Source organism: Anguilla anguilla, chromosome 6 (genome assembly GCF_013347855.1).
Source record: "Anguilla anguilla isolate fAngAng1 chromosome 6, fAngAng1.pri, whole genome shotgun sequence".
Taxonomy (NCBI): Eukaryota; Metazoa; Chordata; class Actinopteri; order Anguilliformes; family Anguillidae; genus Anguilla; species Anguilla anguilla.
Genome location: NC_049206.1, coordinates 24,887,811 through 24,905,285, shown reverse-complemented (window position 1 = coordinate 24,905,285; position 17,475 = coordinate 24,887,811). Strand labels below are relative to the sequence as shown.

General features: G+C 41.4%; 1 protein-coding gene across 3 annotated transcripts in view; it reads right to left on the bottom strand.

Moving 5' to 3' along the window:
- LOC118230668 (WW domain-containing transcription regulator protein 1-like) overlaps nt 1-17,016 on the bottom strand; it is a 39,806-nt gene extending 22,790 nt beyond the window's left edge. For 2 of the 3 annotated variants that reach the window (XM_035423882.1, XM_035423884.1), the window contains exon 1: nt 16,290-17,015. In XM_035423882.1, coding sequence (XP_035279773.1) covers nt 16,290-16,693 — 404 coding nt within the window. In that variant the 5' untranslated portion in view covers nt 16,694-17,015. Of the gene's footprint in view, nt 1-16,289 lie in introns of all 3 variants that reach the window. The other variant, XM_035423883.1, reaches the window with a different exon arrangement.
- Nucleotides 17,017-17,475: the final 459 nt, after the last annotated feature.

Sequence of the window (17,475 nt, the reverse complement as noted above, 5' to 3'; positions counted from 1 at the left end):
AATTAAAAGGCTACAATCAAAAATAGACACTGAAAGCTCTCTTACACCTGCACTACGGAAGCAATTGAACACACCTGATCAATGAGAAACACCTGTGACACCATTTGCCCCAGACATTATGATGCCTTGTTATGGGGAGACTATTCATAAAAAGTGCTGTAATTTCTACATGGTGAAACCAAAATGTATAAAAATACCCTTAAATAAAAGCTGGGAATGTGCACGTTAACTACACGTCATTTGTTCTGATTACAAATATATATATATATACATATACATTTGAATTTATGCTAAAAATTTGCTCTCATCCAGTGCCTCCAACCTTCGATGTGTACAGCATACACACAGTACGCTTGTGTTTATTTGCAGTTAAAATCCTCATTGTGTATTTGTCTGGTGGGAATGTGAAACCAGTTTCCCTGAGTTTGCTTCAGCTGTTGCAGAGCGCGATGGGGCTCTACTCTTGTTATTGAATGGAGCAACTGCTGGGCCGAGCAGCAGGTGCTGTTGAGGACCTGTCTAACTATAGCTGCAGAACTGGGCAGCTGCCCGTACCCTCTAACCGTGGATCTCCAGGAATGGCCTGGAGCCCTGGAGAAGACCACATGGCAGGGCCTCCTCTAAAGAAACAGGTTTCATATATCTGCAGATCTTCCATACCATGAATCTTGGGAAGTCAGCTAAAATCTCGCAGCCCAACCCAAATCAGTGCAAAAAAGGCATTTAGGACTTCATTTTAGAAACATTTATAATTTAAACTACATTTAGCATTCAACGTTTACATTTGAAAAAAGTCCATTGGCATTTGAAAATGAAGCCCTGTAAGCATGTTTAGGTGGATATGCTCTGCTCTTAGCCACTAGAGCCTCTAGAGAGGTTTTCCTCTTGCACATTCCCACAGTTCGGCCATAAAACACAGCCAACCTCCGTACATGCCTTGATGCTCTGTACAACGAAATTTAACTCCCAGAAGAAAGAGAAGAGGGAGGCCTGGGGAGGTCTGATATGCCACAGTAACATAGGACAGTGTAGCTGAAACCACTCCCGCCTTGTAACCGAATGATTTGCAGCCCACCCACAAATGAGCATGCAATTCCTCCCTCCATACTCTACTTTTCTCAACCCCACTGAAGAATTATATTTGGAATGGTAGATATGGAAGATATATGATAACCCTCCACCCAGCCGCGCCTCCCCATGATGCAATGAATGCCCATTGTCAGGCAATCCCTGCCGAGGACTGCCAAGGGTGAATGTGCCACGCCAGGGCATTTTTCCCTCGCTGAATTGCGAGGGGAAAAACTTTAATGAGATGTTAATGAGAACATGTGGTCTGAGCAGCAATAACGAATGAACTCAGTTTAGATTGCAGTTGAGCTGCCCTTTTTGCCCTTGCTTTTCACAGTACTGCTTTCCCGTTGTCAGCTTGGTGTAATTTACATTTGTTCTCTGCAAGCTATTTCAGAATCATTCACTGTGTAAGGGACACAACCACACTCGAACATTGTGAAATAAAACATTCTGTGTGAAACCTTTCTGCTTTCGTCTTCCTTGACAAAGTCTGCTTAGGAAACAAAGATACAGCCGATGCACTGGTAAAATATGCACTTGTCTTATACAGTAATTACAGTGTGTACTATATTATAGAACAGTGATGGCTGTAGTTTGTTTTTATTGTGCAATAAGTGGTTTTGTGAATATTCATTTGAGAATCTTAGAGGATAAAACTCTTAACTGTTTTCATAAAGCAAAATAGAGAAATGCAGTCAAGAAATCAAGAAAAAACAGTTGGATCAGTTAGTTTCTACTGATGGTACACATACGTACAGCAATGTACTGAAATCTAAAAATGCAACTTCAAAACAAACATCCTGACAACTTACTGAATTGTTAATATTAATAATAAAATGGCTCATATTTATTTGCGCTGTCCTTCCAGGGCTGGTTAGTCAGGGGGAACAAACGCATCATTCAGCCATGTTTAATGACACAATCCGCTCGGACTGGCCGTGAGCCCAGTATGTTAAATAACTCCATGACTCTGTGACCCCAGACTGGAGTCAAACAACAAGAAAATTGTGAGATCCAAAGAGATGTGCGCACGACTCTTTCAGTAAAGAGCCTCTTGAGGCTCCAACAGGGATTTTTTTTTAACATTCTGCAAAGGGGCTTGTGAATGTCATTAACCCTGAGCGTCGATAAATTCATAGACTTTTATAGCGTAGGAATGGCCCCATAGAACATATTTGAGATTGCAGCGGGATTTTCTTCACTAAAGTGTTAAATTACATCTGAATCAGTAGCAGAAAGAGGGGATTGGACGGCTTCAATGTGTATCTGTGTGCTCTCAAGGGGGGGCAGGGGTTTATTACATGTACAGAAGGGGCATCAGACTGCTCTACAGGGAACCCTTCAAATTAAGAGCATGGCTGCTGCTTAAAGCTCACCTATAAAGCTAATGAGGGATAAGGGATGAAGAGGGTAATGCAATTGACAAGGCTAATGCTCAGATCAGCTGCCAAGGAAATCTGAGAACTTCTACAGTACTCCTCTGTCTGTGCAGGAAACCCATACCAAAACCAATTGAAAAAGTATTTCCATTGCATTTCCTTTCAGAAAATGTGTTTAACTTAGTATTTAAAGCATATGTAACACACATAGACATCCTAATATCATAAACTCTACAATACAAATACAGGACTTTTTGCATTCATTTTACATTTGTTTTCCAAACCCTTTTTGCACCAAGAAAAGGCATGAATTGTGTATTTTTCTATATGATATGTTCTGTAAATATGGGGCTAATGAACTTTCTCATTTATTCCTAATATGTCCAATCTCTACAATACATTTTTAAATTAAAATTTTGAATTAATATTGGCATGGGCACTGCATTTTGCGTGTTTGCCAGCCTGAAAACCAATAACACAGTTTCTATGAGACAACGGGATACATGGTTTAAGGTGTGCACATGGTAAATAAACTGTAAGGGAGTGCCTGGTCAATATAATGATTTTCTATAATTATACGTAGCTGTGCGACTCAGCTTAGCCTGACTCTAGCTCACTAGAGACGCATTTGGCAAATTGTAATGACAACAAAGAACTTGTAACACGGCTGTAACACAATTATATATATTTGCCTATGTTCTCCAGCGCATTAGATTTACAAGACAACAATGAACATGAGGTTACAGTGCAGACTGTTGGCTTTAATGTGAGGGAATTTATCTGGTGATCTGTGTAAGAATTGCAGTCCTTCTTATACAGTCAGAAGACAGAAGCTGTAGGAGAATGCTGTCCTTAAAGCTAGGTCCCTCATGCTCTCACTTACCTGATATGGGATCCTTAAATCAGGAAAACCAGTCCTGACACAGAGAGCTAACCTAATAAATGTTTTCATGGTCATGGCTCAGCAACATTTTACTCTAAGCTACCAGCAGCTTATACCTTAAAAGAAAAAAATTGTTAATTTATCTTGGGGCACTCAACTTTTCTGGCATCATTAATGTGGAGAAATCCAGTGTTTGTCCAATTACTCTAGTGCAGAGGGCTGTTGGGATATCTTTCAGTTGAAGGGCCTGGTAGGCTGCCACTGTTTGCCTATGAGAAATTCTTCTCGGGCCATGAAAACAGACTTTGGCAGAAGGCTTGGCTTTAGGCCTGCAGTATGAGCCCAAGCAGGCCTTTTCTCTGAGATAAAGAGACTGTGTCTGGTAAAAGGCAGCTCACTGACCCCAGCCTCAGTGCCCCCTGTGAAAGACTGCAGTCCACGAGCAGAAATTTGCCCTTCACTGGATCGTTTCCACACACAGATCCATTTCACTCTTCGTAGACCAGCGGGACTATGCGCTCATTCATTCTAGAAGTGCGTATGTAATACAAATGCGCTAAGGTTAGTGTCAATAGCCGTGAGTAGGAACCACATCCCCCCACCAGCTCAAAAATGGTTTCCCTAGATTTACTGATTTATGCCAATTACATGGTTGGGTAAGTCACCTACCGCCTCTTCCTGCCTCAGTCAGGACAGCTGCATGAGCACATGTTGCCCATTCTGTCTGTGCCACTGCTCTGCCAGAAGTTGCAGACAAATAGCGAAATAGGTTTTCAATATGCACTCCTAAAAGGCTACAAAAACAAACAAACCACTCTCTTGTCCAGGAAATGCTAATTAAATCGATGGATTTAAATGGGCACAATGTCTCCACGCGGCACAAGGGCCGTATTGTTAAAAACGTTCCTGCAGACGCTTTTCCACCCCCTCACAAATGCCCCTCTCTTTCTCACAGCACATTTATGATAAAATATTTGGCACATTGACCGTGTGGGGAACCTTGTTACCCTCTATTTCCATTTCTCAGTTATTTGTATAGCTGTCATTTCTTTCGCATTTTTGTCAATGATCGTTGTGTAAAGTGTAAAGTAATCATACACTTTCGGGAGAAAAAAATCACTTTCCACTTCCTCCCTGACTGCATGAGATTTTACTCCACTATTTGTCTATGTTATTTACACAAACCCTAAGGGCTATCCAATCTCCAGTTCACACTACAGATGAACACTGCTGCGAATACCCCTTTCTGTGCTAAGTGCACACACAGTATGCTTAGGAAAGAAAACAACACCCATATTAGAGTTCACTAGAAGCAGGCAGGAAATGGAGTTAGTTGTTAACTCCAGTTAGTAAACAAATGAGCATGAGTTAATGTGTGAACCAGCAACGTTAATTGACTACAGATAGTAGTTGCAAAAAATGTGCAAACAACATCATAGACCTCCTCCTTTTCAGAAAACAGCAAACAGACACAAAGCTTTGTAAGTAACTATTTGCAAAAACATGTCCGCCACAGCCTCCATGTTCATTTCCACTTTCACATGGGAGTAAGTTCTATTTTTACGATCACGCAGGTAGCATTCCAGCACCACTCTTGGGTGTGTGTGAAGGGGCACATGCCAAATTAATCAGGTACTGCTGTAAATGTGCAAATGGACATTAAATGTTATGGACAGGTTTATAATAATACAAGTGGAATTGACAGATTCCCAGTGTTACACTGGATCATTCAGATATGCCCATGCATGTTTCCCAGACATCCACAGTATGACGACCACCTAGTAGTTTGGATACCAGAGAACTGCGAATGCTAGCTAAGGTATTTTTGTTGTAGCCTTCAGCAGCTTTATGGAATTCAACCAGAAATGTCATAGCAAAATGCTGAATAATAAGCAAATAATAATATAGTATGTTTGATACTCTTCAGAAAACTTATTTTTAAGTGTAATTAATATTTTTTAAACTATTACCATTTAATCCTCAGTACTGTGTGTCTTATTCTGATTTCCCTGTTAAGTGACCTCGAGTGTCCTGAAAAGCACTCTATAAATAAAATGTATTATTAACTATGTAACGTCCAATGAATAGGAGTTACAAAAATTGCCATGTTTCCAGCTCTATTGAGATGTCTGCACTCAGGCTGTTAAGGGGACATGGTGTTATGTTTCAGACTGAAAACGAGGCCACGAAGCCGATCCTGTGACATGTTTCAGAAACACTGCCGAGCTTGGAAAGCAGGAGGATGGATGACACTGCTGTGGCCTTCAGTCCTTCCTGTACACACACAAACTCTTCATTCTGTTATACACTCATGCCATAACAGCCCTGATGAGAGAGCGTCCCAATGTTAGTGCCAGACTGAGCCAAGAGATCAGAATCAAATCATGCTTCACTCTCTCCAATGCCAGCACCGAAACACTGATATTAATAGTCCTTGAACACTTAGTGTAAAATTGATTGTAATGGTTGTACACAAAGGGTGAGTAATGGAGTCAGACCACATTTTTTTCCAGAAGGTAGAGACACGCTGTATACGCTGCCTAGCTATCATCATTACACACCATCATTTGTTTGCTGTTATCCTGGGAAACTGGCATTGGTTACATTTTTCCACGCCATCCACTTACACAGCTGGACATTTACTGAGGCACTTCAGGTTAAGTACCGTGCCCAAGGGTACAACAGCAATGCTCCAGTTGGAATATTACACAATAAATGGTTACATCATTGGAAAGACCTATCTCACACAGAAGAATGCGGGATAAATCACCAAATGGCCAAATGCCATTCCCATTCCTGATCTTTCCCGATCCACTGCCTCACAAACAGCCCAGCACAGTGACATGGACAGTTGAATGAGATGCCTAAGGTATAAAAAAGGCGGTTGGGGTCGATAAATCCTTTTTTGGACAGGGGAACAATATGCCCACATAGCTCCTGTTCACATTCCAGGAGGGATGAATAGAAAGCCGGAGCAAATGACTGATAGAGAGGGAAAGAAAGCAGGGAGCGGGGAGGGGGTGTGGGAGATGGGAGGGGTCAATTCAGTGAGTCAGTGTGCGCTGTCCCTTCTCCACACCCTGTTACAGTGTGTATGATTGGATACATAGGCCAAGGATGATGGAATGCATGCACAGTGGGCAAAATATGATGGGAAGCATACTCTGTGAAGAATGAAAGAAATTATATACAGTGATCAGAGGATTATGGAAGCATCTGCAATAAGCAAAGGATTATGGAAAGCACACACAGTAGGCAAAGGATGAAAGAAAGCATAAGCAGTGAGCAAAGGATTATGGGAAGCATACGCAGTGAGCAAAGGGTTATGGGAAGCATACACAGTGATCAACATTGATGGGAAGCACATGCATTGAGCGAAGGCGGGTAGTTTTCTCCTTGTAGTCCTGAAATGGATTAGTCATGCAGGAGACTGAGGTTGCACTGAAGTTCCTGTTTTTTGTACATGCTCATTTGAGGTGTCTCTCTGAACAAACCATATCAGAACACTGTCATATGGTCTAGGGCAGCAGTGCAGTACTGTAATGCTTAGGGAACTGCACTTGAAACAGACTCAAACTCCAGGTGGCGCACTGTAGTTTTACCTTTGCCTGAAGTACTTCAGTATATACCCAGCTATATGTGGACACTACATAAGTTGTGTAAATTCTTTTACATATGGGTATCTGCTAAGTAAATAAATATGAATAAATAATCTACACTCAGGTCTTAGAACGAGAGCAGAATATGTCACTGTGTGTCAGCTCCATTAAAATATGAAAATGGCCTGTCACATTTTCAGGGCATTCTGACGTAAACGCTTCAATGATTAACACTTCTGTGTCTGGGCGACCGTGCCGACTCCCTGGTGGGCCATTCGTAGCTCTCGAGGAATGTGAAAGCCATAAGGATTCTTTTCTGGATAATTACACTCATTTTGTCTACATCAGAGCTGCCAAGGCCCCTTTACAAAAACTTCAGCAGTTTTTGTTTTGCTGAAGGTTTTCTTCACGGTCCTCTGAGACGGTGCAATGTCACGATGAATGCATTCTTCAGCAGTCAAGCACACGCTCACTGGCCAAACAGGCTTTTACTCAACACAAACATGATTTATGTGGCCTTAAAACAGAAAAGTATGACAATGTTGTTCCTGTTGATTTACAAACTCACCCCTGGATTCATTTTAAACCACAAAGTTGTCAAGAGGAATTGCTATTTAAAAAATACCCCTTCCCCTAGTTGCATAAGGTATTGAGCCACAGGATATCAACTTTGCAAGGGGCAACAAAAATGTCATTCAGTTGTGATGAGTCATTGTCTCATTTTATTAGTTTTGGAATTTTTACCTGGTGCCTATTTGAAGATTGTGAGTCATGTTTATTGTTTTTACTTCCCAAACCCCAGAAGCAAATCCTGTGAGCCACAGGAAATGACCTATTCCATTTCCTCAAATGGAGCAATCTCTTGTGACTGCTTATTGCAAGATAGGAACTGTGGAAAAGACTGCTCCACTCAGGAAAACAACCAAAAAACTCCAACAGCATTCAAATAAAATGCCCAATAGACAATTATGTTAATTTTAGCCAAAATAAAAATGCAAGGAAGTGGCTAAAAGTGTTAAAGTTAAAGAAAAACTGGGATACCACAATGGCTTCAACCACCAGAAAACAGATTTTTGATCTCTTCCTTGAGGTCTTGAGGTCTTGTAGATAAATACTACACGATTACATCCACAGAATTAAGGCCTATAAAATGGGAGTGATTCCAATTACTTTAAAACCTTTTTCATGGTTTTTCCTGGCTCAAAATAGGGCTTACGTGGTGACTGTGAGAGACTGCAATTGGTCCAGCTTTACTGCCACCGTCAACTCGACGTGTCATCTCCCTCTATTTAGCTACATTTAGAATGTAAAGTTCTAGTCTTCAAGATAGCAGCACAATGCATTGAGAGGTAGGCTATAAAAATGAAAAGTAAGACAAAAGAATTTGAACAATTTTTATATTTATTTAAGGGGTACATATTGTAAGTGCCAGAATTTAGGGGAAAATATCGAGGGCCAATAATGAAGGATTTATACATTGTAAGGGGACATTAATCCACAGACCATTTCTAATCATTCTACAGGGGTTGTTTTTGCACAATTTCTCCTATGGGTGGTTTAGGCGGCTTGAAAAAGCATTTAGGCCCACCTATGACATTTCAATTTAGGAAAAAACCCTCCCTTCTCAACAGCATTTTAAGAGCATACAGGACTTCACTTGATGACATTACCATCATTAAGTAACAAGTAACAAGACCAGACAACTAAATGCAGAGGTTAACTACTTCTCCCTAGCATTCACCTGCAAGCTCTACAGTAGGTCTTGGTTCAGAAAGATCACAGCAAACAGGTGCACATGCGAGCTTGTCATGATGTAACCTTGGGGGCATAGAACACAAAGATTGAACGCTCAAAAGAATCTCTTCCTTTGAATCCAGGAAGTGCCAGCTCTCTTTTCATAAACCTAAGGACAGCAGTTTGAAGCGGGGCTGCATCCAAGTCTGATCTGTTAAAGTAGGGCAGCCCAACCCTGTTCCTGGAGATTTAACATTCGGTAGTTTGCACTCCTACCCTAACAATGCACACCTCATTCAACAGCTAGAGATCTCGTTGAGCTGCTAATTAGTAGAGTCAGGTGTGCCAAATCAGGGTTCAAATGAAAACCTACAGTATGGTATGGTAGAGCTCCAGAAACAGGGTTGGGCAGTCCTGTGCTAAAGCTTCTCTATGAGCGATAGCAGACAAAAAGAGACAGGAGACCTGCAATTGTATTTAAACGTTTTTAAAAACAGCGTCAATTCTCTGCCTTCTGCAGCCCACCAAAATTACGCAAACAGATCTGCGGTCAGATTTGAGCTGGTCAGCATTCCAGAACTAAAAAAAACAAGTTGAAGCTTTACTCATTTTGGCGATAACATTTTATCATGTCTTCATTTAATAACAACTTGGCCTCTGCAGCTGATAAATACAGACATTTGAATCTGAGCTAAAAAATAATACAATAAAAAGTGCATTTAAGTGGCCCGAAAAAGGTCAGATGTCAAACAGGGCTTGGCCAGCGCTGTCCACTGCCCAGAGACCATAAATAACAAACCCTTTCTATGTATTGAATATCTGCGTATGGGGAGGCCCTGGCAGGGGCACCCCCGAATCTGGCCTTCAGCTGTCGTGCGGATGACTGGCAGCTCCAGCGACACGGTTGCCCTTGTTGCGCTCCATACAAACACAGGGCTTTGTGACTATAAACCCCATTCCTCATCCTCCCAGCGCAAGCATCTCTCCCACAGTTTTTGGGCCCGCAGTCCTCCCACTTAACTTACACCCCAAAAGGGGGCAAAATTCCACCCGATCTGAAGTCTTTAATTGCAGCGATAACGTAACACACTGTCCTTAGCGACAAATCAAAGTATGTCCTTGAGATACTGAACTTCTGACCCAAGAGTTAGAGCCAACAGTGACTGCCAAACACCTGTTATTAATTCTAAATCCAACGTGAAAGCTGAGAAATATACTTTGTAAAATATTACATATTACTGGAGGTTAAGGAATCAGTCCGTGTGGTCATCATCTAGGATAGCAAATAGCCAAATAGGGTTGCCCAGACCAATTTGTCATAGCTCAGATGTACAGTGTCCCTTATTTTAACAAGAAATATACAGCACAAATTGTGACGCTGTGTCTAAGACCACTGCTGGACTGCTGGACAACTGGTGGAACACCTCTGCCGGTGATGAAAGGAACTGCACAAACTCGTGCTGAACAGCACAATTAGGAACTCCTGACTACAAATCTCAGGTTAATCAAGGGGTTGATTATCCAGAATCAATTAAACCTTGAGCTAAAACTTAAACTCAACCCACAGGGCTGCTGGGAGGTTCATCCTGATAAGGCACTGTTCTAGTGCAGGAACAAGCCCAACTGTATGGTGTCAAATCTGAACCATGCCAGCTGTGACCAACAGCTACCAGGCAATGCACAGTCACCTCGAGAATCACCCAAGGATGGGAGGGGTTCAGTTAGTGTGATGGCAGGGCCTCATCACACACCAGCACCCTGCACCGGATGCACATGAAGTGTCTTCCTCCGTGTCATATCTGTGCAAGACTGACATGGAAATGTGGCGTGATAAGAAATGGTGGCTGACAACACATGACACAGGGTGAAAGCTGTGATGAGTGTTGCAGCCTGAGCATTACTGATCATCCCAAACTGAGGTAAAAAAGGGGACAAAGTATAAAAAAAGGAAACTTACCCTCCAGAAATGACTAGTAAACTCAGTTAATCACACACACACAAAAACTTTTACTGATTTTACTCATAGTCCCCTGGGCTATGGCCATGACATTTAGTTCAGATATAATTGCTTCCATATAATTTACATCATGTGAGGCCCCTGAGCCTGATAGTATACTTCAGCTACAAAGATGCTCTTGTCCCTTTAAGAGCCCCAATCGGCGAAAAGAGGGGGCTGTGTACAGGACCCAGTCTGCAGAGTCTCACAGCCAGGTTATCATGTGCCTCACAATCAGGCCTGGGTCAGAAACACATGGAATATTCAAACTCTTTTGGATATTCATACATTTTCTAAAACATTTGCAAATTCTTGAAAATTTTCAGGACAATGTATTGCTAGCTGGAAGCGTAAGGTCATAAGAAATAGTTTTGCTCATTTTACGACTGACAGCCATTTGCAGGCTCTTTTATGATGTCTAAAAAGTTCAAATATTTCAAATAATTACTTGACCCAGGTTTGCTCCCGAGTCACCTGTCAGACGGGAAGTCCCTCGATCCTCCCAGAGGGCTGGAGCTGACACAGAAGAGACAGGAGCTCCTAATGTTTCCTCTGCCATAAGCTAAGCGTAGCGGTGTGTGCAGCAGATCGCTGAGCCCAGGCATTATTTACAGACAGTTCTGCCAAGTCAGGCCTCGAATGACAACCTTCAGGAGGGAGACTCCATCATCCATAACACCAGTCTTCATTAAAGAAACAGGTCCACTGCAGTTTGAGCATCGCACATTGTCATGCACTTATAAAAGTGCTAAATCTGTGCTGTACAAATTGTGATAGTTCAGCTTCAGAGAACAACAATATCTCATGTCTTTTCTTTATTTTTATGAGCGGCTGACTTGCATTAAAAATATTTATGAAGTTTCATTTGAGCCTTCATAAAAACTGACCTACCAATCACCTTATACTGTAACCCTCACAGGTATTTTCTTCTATGTATTTTCCCTTATTGTATTCCTTGCTGTATGCTTTCTCTATGATATGTATTACATCAACACTCCTAAACTCTTTTTTTTTTAAACATAGATTCAATTATAAAGTATATTTATGTGACAATATATTTACACATGCATATATTTACTCAAAACATCTACATGGAAGAGACCTCACTCAGTTAAAAAAATAACAAAAAAAAACAGTTTGGGCCGCTGTGACTGCATCCGGCCCCAGCGGTGGAATTTTCAGAGGTGGTGGCTTATTCCAAAGTTAATTTCAAATGACTTCAAAGAGTTTCTTTTAAGTTGCCTTTGGGCAACTAATCCCATCCTTTTGTAAGAAGGCCAGAATAAAATAACAGCTTTGACCAAGAAGACCACAAACTGTAAACATCCGCATTCTGCATTGTCCTCTCATAAGTCACATTCAGAGCCTGGCTTTATGCAGCTGTTGTACGTGAATCACCCCGTTCCAAACACCCTATGATGTTGTTTGCCTTAGTCAACTGAATCAAAAGCTTATGAACAAATCCCATTGAAGATGTCTTTGATAAACTGCATGCAAACTTCATCCCCTTGACACAAGAAAATATATCAATCAACCAGGTAAAAAAACAGACATATTGTAATGCCACATCTATGACAAGAAGCAGTGAATAGGGTTTGCACCAGAGCTCAAATATTGATGGTGTCCGATGACTTTTGTAAGACTAGGCCAAAGGATAAATGGCTGATGTGTTTTTAGTACTGTGCAAAATCAATCCAAACACCTACAACCACAAAATAAACAAAGCAGATCGGTTAACTGATCCAAATGAAGCATAACTGATTCCACATAGCAAATGGGACACAACTCAAGAGTCTGGTCCCTAGTGCGGTTGGTTGTTACTAACCACAAAAGACAGGGGACATGTGGTGAACTAGGTACCACATAAATGAAGTTTAAAAGCCTTTAATCCAGAATCAAGAAAGAGTGTACATTCTCAGCCTGTTTAATGTTCTAGGGGATAAGAGGCGAAAAGCCTTTTGAAAGTCTTTCACATGGTTTTACATGGCATTACACTGTACTTAATTACATACTACCTTGAGTAGCACCACCAAGCGAAAAAGGAATTTCACACTGGCTAAGTCAGCTCCCTTTGCTAGTGTTTCATTAATAGGCACCAAGGGGTGACTCTATGGGAAAAAAATCCAATGCAATCCAATTCACTTTTATGGGCCAGTGACTTGGTGTGTACATGGCACGTGCAACTAAAACTTGTCTGAACACATAAATGCTACTTAATACTACTTAACACTTACACACCACAAAGTGTTAATTCCTACCAACATATTTGTCAGAAAGAATCTAATTAATTCCAGGTTCTACAAAGCTGCATGTGTTAAATGACAAGTAAAGGACTGAACTGCTAATAAGGTTTTTTTCATAAAACTGCACTGGACACAGCTAATTTACACACCTAATGTACCTTTTAACTGGCACAAACAGAAAAGAGAAAGTTAGTCCATAACAGGCCTGTGGAATACCGATCCAGCTGTACAGCTTGCCCCTGTGGTCTGCCGACCCCAGATCTCGCTCCAGCAGGCTGGTAGACGTTAAGAGGCAGATTCCTGAAGAACTCGCTGTCTCCAGCTTGCTTTGTCCTGGAAGCTGGCCTTCTTGTTCATAAACCGTGATTGCATCAATCACTTTTGTTTTCAACCCCAAAGGTCACCCAGAACAAAACCTTCCACTCAACCTTCTGCGAATCGAAGGAACTTAATAACAGGCTCTTATCTACAGCTGAGCAAAATAGTAAACCAAAAAAAAGAATTTGGGTGTGGCAGGGGTTAGCTTGATGGTCTTATGGCAGTAAATCCCACTCAATGGCTCAGGTGACAGGAAGCATCATGGAGTGGAGCAGAGAGGTATCAGAGCATGTCAGAGGCAGGAGAGCTGGGAAAAGCAGCTTCCTGAAATCTATAGAACTATACACTGCAGATCCAAGACACAGTCACCCTCACTGAGATCCAAACTGACCCCTGCTCAGCTTTAAATGCATACACAGTTACTCAACAGGAACATTCATAACAGACATTCATAAATCTGCCTCTTGTTTAAGGTGACCTGAGCCAGCTTTGTGCTTGGTACTGCATGTCCAACTAAAACCTTTCCCTGGGGCTCATCATTTAAAATGAATAAACTGCTCCAACACAAAGTACACCCAGGCTCCAGTAAAATACGTGCATTACATGACCTGTAATGGATTACATGTTCACCATAAATGAAACTGCTAAAGTTAAAGTTCTATTAATAAAGCGTGGCAGTGAACAGCCTACTGTGAGAGAGGCAGGGGTTATGTGTGGGCCGTAGGAGATGTAATGTAAATGAAAACTGGGCAGTGAAACTATTTACTGCCAAAAACAGATTTACTGTCCGCACCTTCCAAAAAATGAACCCAGTACCAATATCTCTGCAAGTGGCTTCCAGGAAGAGAAGACCTTAGGAAAAACTGGCTTAGGCTAAAAAAGGAAAGAAAAGTATTTGGCAGACTTTGTTTTCCTGACTGTTTAATTGCGGGGTAGGGTGGGCCTGGGCATTCAGCTTTATGTCTTGTTGCCAACCCTGGAATCTCAACAGGAGCCAACATGACTGCAGTTCCTGCAGTGAAGAGCAAAGCACAAGAAACCTGGCCTGACAGGCTGTGGTCATTCCAAACTCAAACCCAGACAAATGCTGGCTGGGCCAGTCTCTTCCTGGAAGACATAAATCCACTCTGCCTCCTGCTGCCTTTGTGGCATTAATAAACGACAAAATGTCTGACAAGTAACTAATGACATTTGTTTTTATTAATCTGGTGCCCAATGGGCTTGGCATATTCATGAGCATATCCAATTCCCACCCCATTTTGGAATGGCCAATCATGTGCAACTGCAGCTGCGTACATGTGAAACCCCACTGCCGATTCAGGAGAATGTAGACACCCACGGTTCTCCTCTGAAACACGCGGTGTCACCGCCTGCTTCTTTTCACATCGCAGACTATAGCTAAGCTCATGTACAACAGAGTCGGAGGAAGTCCTTTTGTAAGCAGGTTTAGCATGCAGTCCATGGACGCCTGACTGTCCAGCAGGGGTTGCTAGATTGCGACGAATGCGGATCCCTATCCGACTGAACCCTCCCATACCCTTGGCGACACAAACGACAATGGGGCTACTGGCCACAGTCAGCCCTGGCACATCCAAGGCCATTCAAAAGGGCCATTTACTTTTCCAAAACAAAAATGAGCTCCATCGAACACCAATGTGAGATTTTTACTGTTTTCTCATAGTTTTCTAATTCTGCTTCAGTGAAAAAACCCTTCATTTGTCTCACTAAGATAATATGAGCGCTTACAATGTTCTTGTTTTGCTCTCTCTTCAATGCTTTTTATTTGTCTGAAATCATTGCGATAACCCATGAGAATTCTATAAGCACAGCAGCGAATCAGTGAGAACTTCTACATTTATGCTTCTTCTGATTGTCTGAAATGTCCATGATTTGTCTTAGATTGATCTATGCCCTTGCTCTTCATTAATCAAAAGGGGGCTGGGGTTAGAGAAACAGTTCAGAGTTCAGTAATCTCAAAATAAGAATCTTATTTATTTCTCAAGACATGACTTGTAAGCAGTAATTGTTTTCTTTGGATGAGGCTCATCCATGCACCACAGCTTGGTGCCTTAACAAGTGCCGAATTAACTACCCAGAACCCCCACTAATGACAATTTCACTAATAACACAAAGCTTCCAGAGAACCAGGATAACAGTGTGCCCTCTCATTATGTAGCATCATCTATGATACTTACGTAAGATATAAGCCTACTGACTATCCAAATTCTGTGAGACAAGATAGGCTTAAATTTGACAGAACTATCCAAAATTTCCTATGCCATTGTTTGCAGACTACCACCTCAGCCACTGTTCTTTAAATGCATTTTGGGTAAACATTCAACGATAAGTTCCCTGGACATATATGGACATATAATTGTGACAGCATATAATTGTGACAGCAGAGCCGATCAATTAAATGAATTTAATTAAAGCTTAGGTGTCATGCAGGGTACCCACGTAACTTACAGGAAAAAACACTTCTGAGCAACTGTTTTGCATATGAATATTTACAAATACGTCTTATTTTTTGTAAAATTATTTTGTAAATATTTGCACATTTACAAAAACTTTTTCTCAGATTTCACTCTCAATTAGTCCTATAAAGGGCTATGCTTGCTCACTGGCAATCAACCTGACGAAGGCATTTTTGCCGAAACGCTGGTTGAATAAACACAGTAAGGAGGGATCTGATTGAGCGACTTTATTTTCCATAGGCTCTCACTTCCAGCACAGTCTTCAAATGAGGCTAACAAATGGAAGATTACCTGCTATTCTTGAAGCAGATAGTATGGTGATGCTTAGGCTATTTCTCAATTCTCATAGAATACAAGTCGACATACCTGCTCTGGATGGTTGACCTGAATGGGACCCTGATTCAATGACACTCAGGGACGGCTCTAGCCACTGGATGAATTTGGTCCCCTTCGTTTCTTATTTTTAAATGACATTTCTAAACAGTTTGAGTTGATTTTTTAAATTAATTACAAGTAGGCTATTGCATATTTGTGTTTTATTGTATTTTATTGTATTGTACCGGGTATTTGAACCATGAAGCATAAGACTTACTTGAGAAAGTATCGCTGGCCCGTGGACGTAAACGCCATCTCCCATCCAGGAGGCAGGGGCAATTCATCGGCAACATCGAATGACTGCTGGCGCAGATGAGCGTGGTGAGCCTGGTTTGGGGTCGCGTTGGCTCCGGTTCCAAGCTGAAGCGAGGCAGGAGAGGAATGTGACCGCGCGTGTTGCACAGTAAGTCTGGGAGTATGGCTACCAGAGTCGGTGCTTGATTGACGAGAATGCGTCCCCAAGTCTGGTTCCTTGAAAAATGATTCGGGAAGCATTTTTTTCCTCCAAGAACTCGGTTTTGGATTCATAACCGAATTAAACAGCGCCTCGAGATCTGTATCAAGGTCCTGTGCGACATGGACCACTTGATGTCCAGGTAAAGGTTGCATTTGATTACTCATTTTCCACGAAGATCTTAAGATAGAGTTTAAAAAAAATAAAGGTACAGGAGCTGAGAGAGAAGTCGATTCCTTTAACCTTCCAAGATGGGTTGCTTGCTTTTTTGCCAAAGCTAGCGTTGTGTTGTCTCTCTGTACTTCAGTTTATGCGAATGAATAAAAAGTTTAAAAGGCTAGAAAACATATAAATGTGTCCCTGTATGGGAAACATGAGTACATTTCTTTTTCCCTTTGAGTTGATGCGTCCCTCTGACTTGTTGACAGCGAGCTGTGCGCACTTCAAACTGAAGTTTGTAAACTCAACTTTCCTGCGGTGGTGTCAGCAGCCCCTCATGAATTATTCATATCTATGGAACGTGTTCCACTTTCGTTTCGTAATATAACAAAGAATAAATAACTTGTCTGAAGTTATGTCTGAAACTCAATAAGTAACAGTCGTGTAAAATTCATCACATATGAACGTGTAAGCCTAAAAGATAATATCAGCAGAAGACTTTTTAGATAGTCAAAATAAATCAGATCTGTCAACAGAAGGCGTTTCGTTATCAAGCACTTTTGTAGATCGGTTAAAATAAATATTACTCTCCTGCAACACACCATAATATTTTTAAAACAAAAATGATCTCCGCTTATATTTGTAGCGTTACATTTTAGTAGTGTTCATCAATTTGACAGTCTTATATATTATATTTTATATAGCCCTATTGCATATCTGAGCTACTGTCCTTACATCAGCTGCGTCCTTCCAAGCCTGACGGTTATCACTGGGGGCACATAGCTTGATC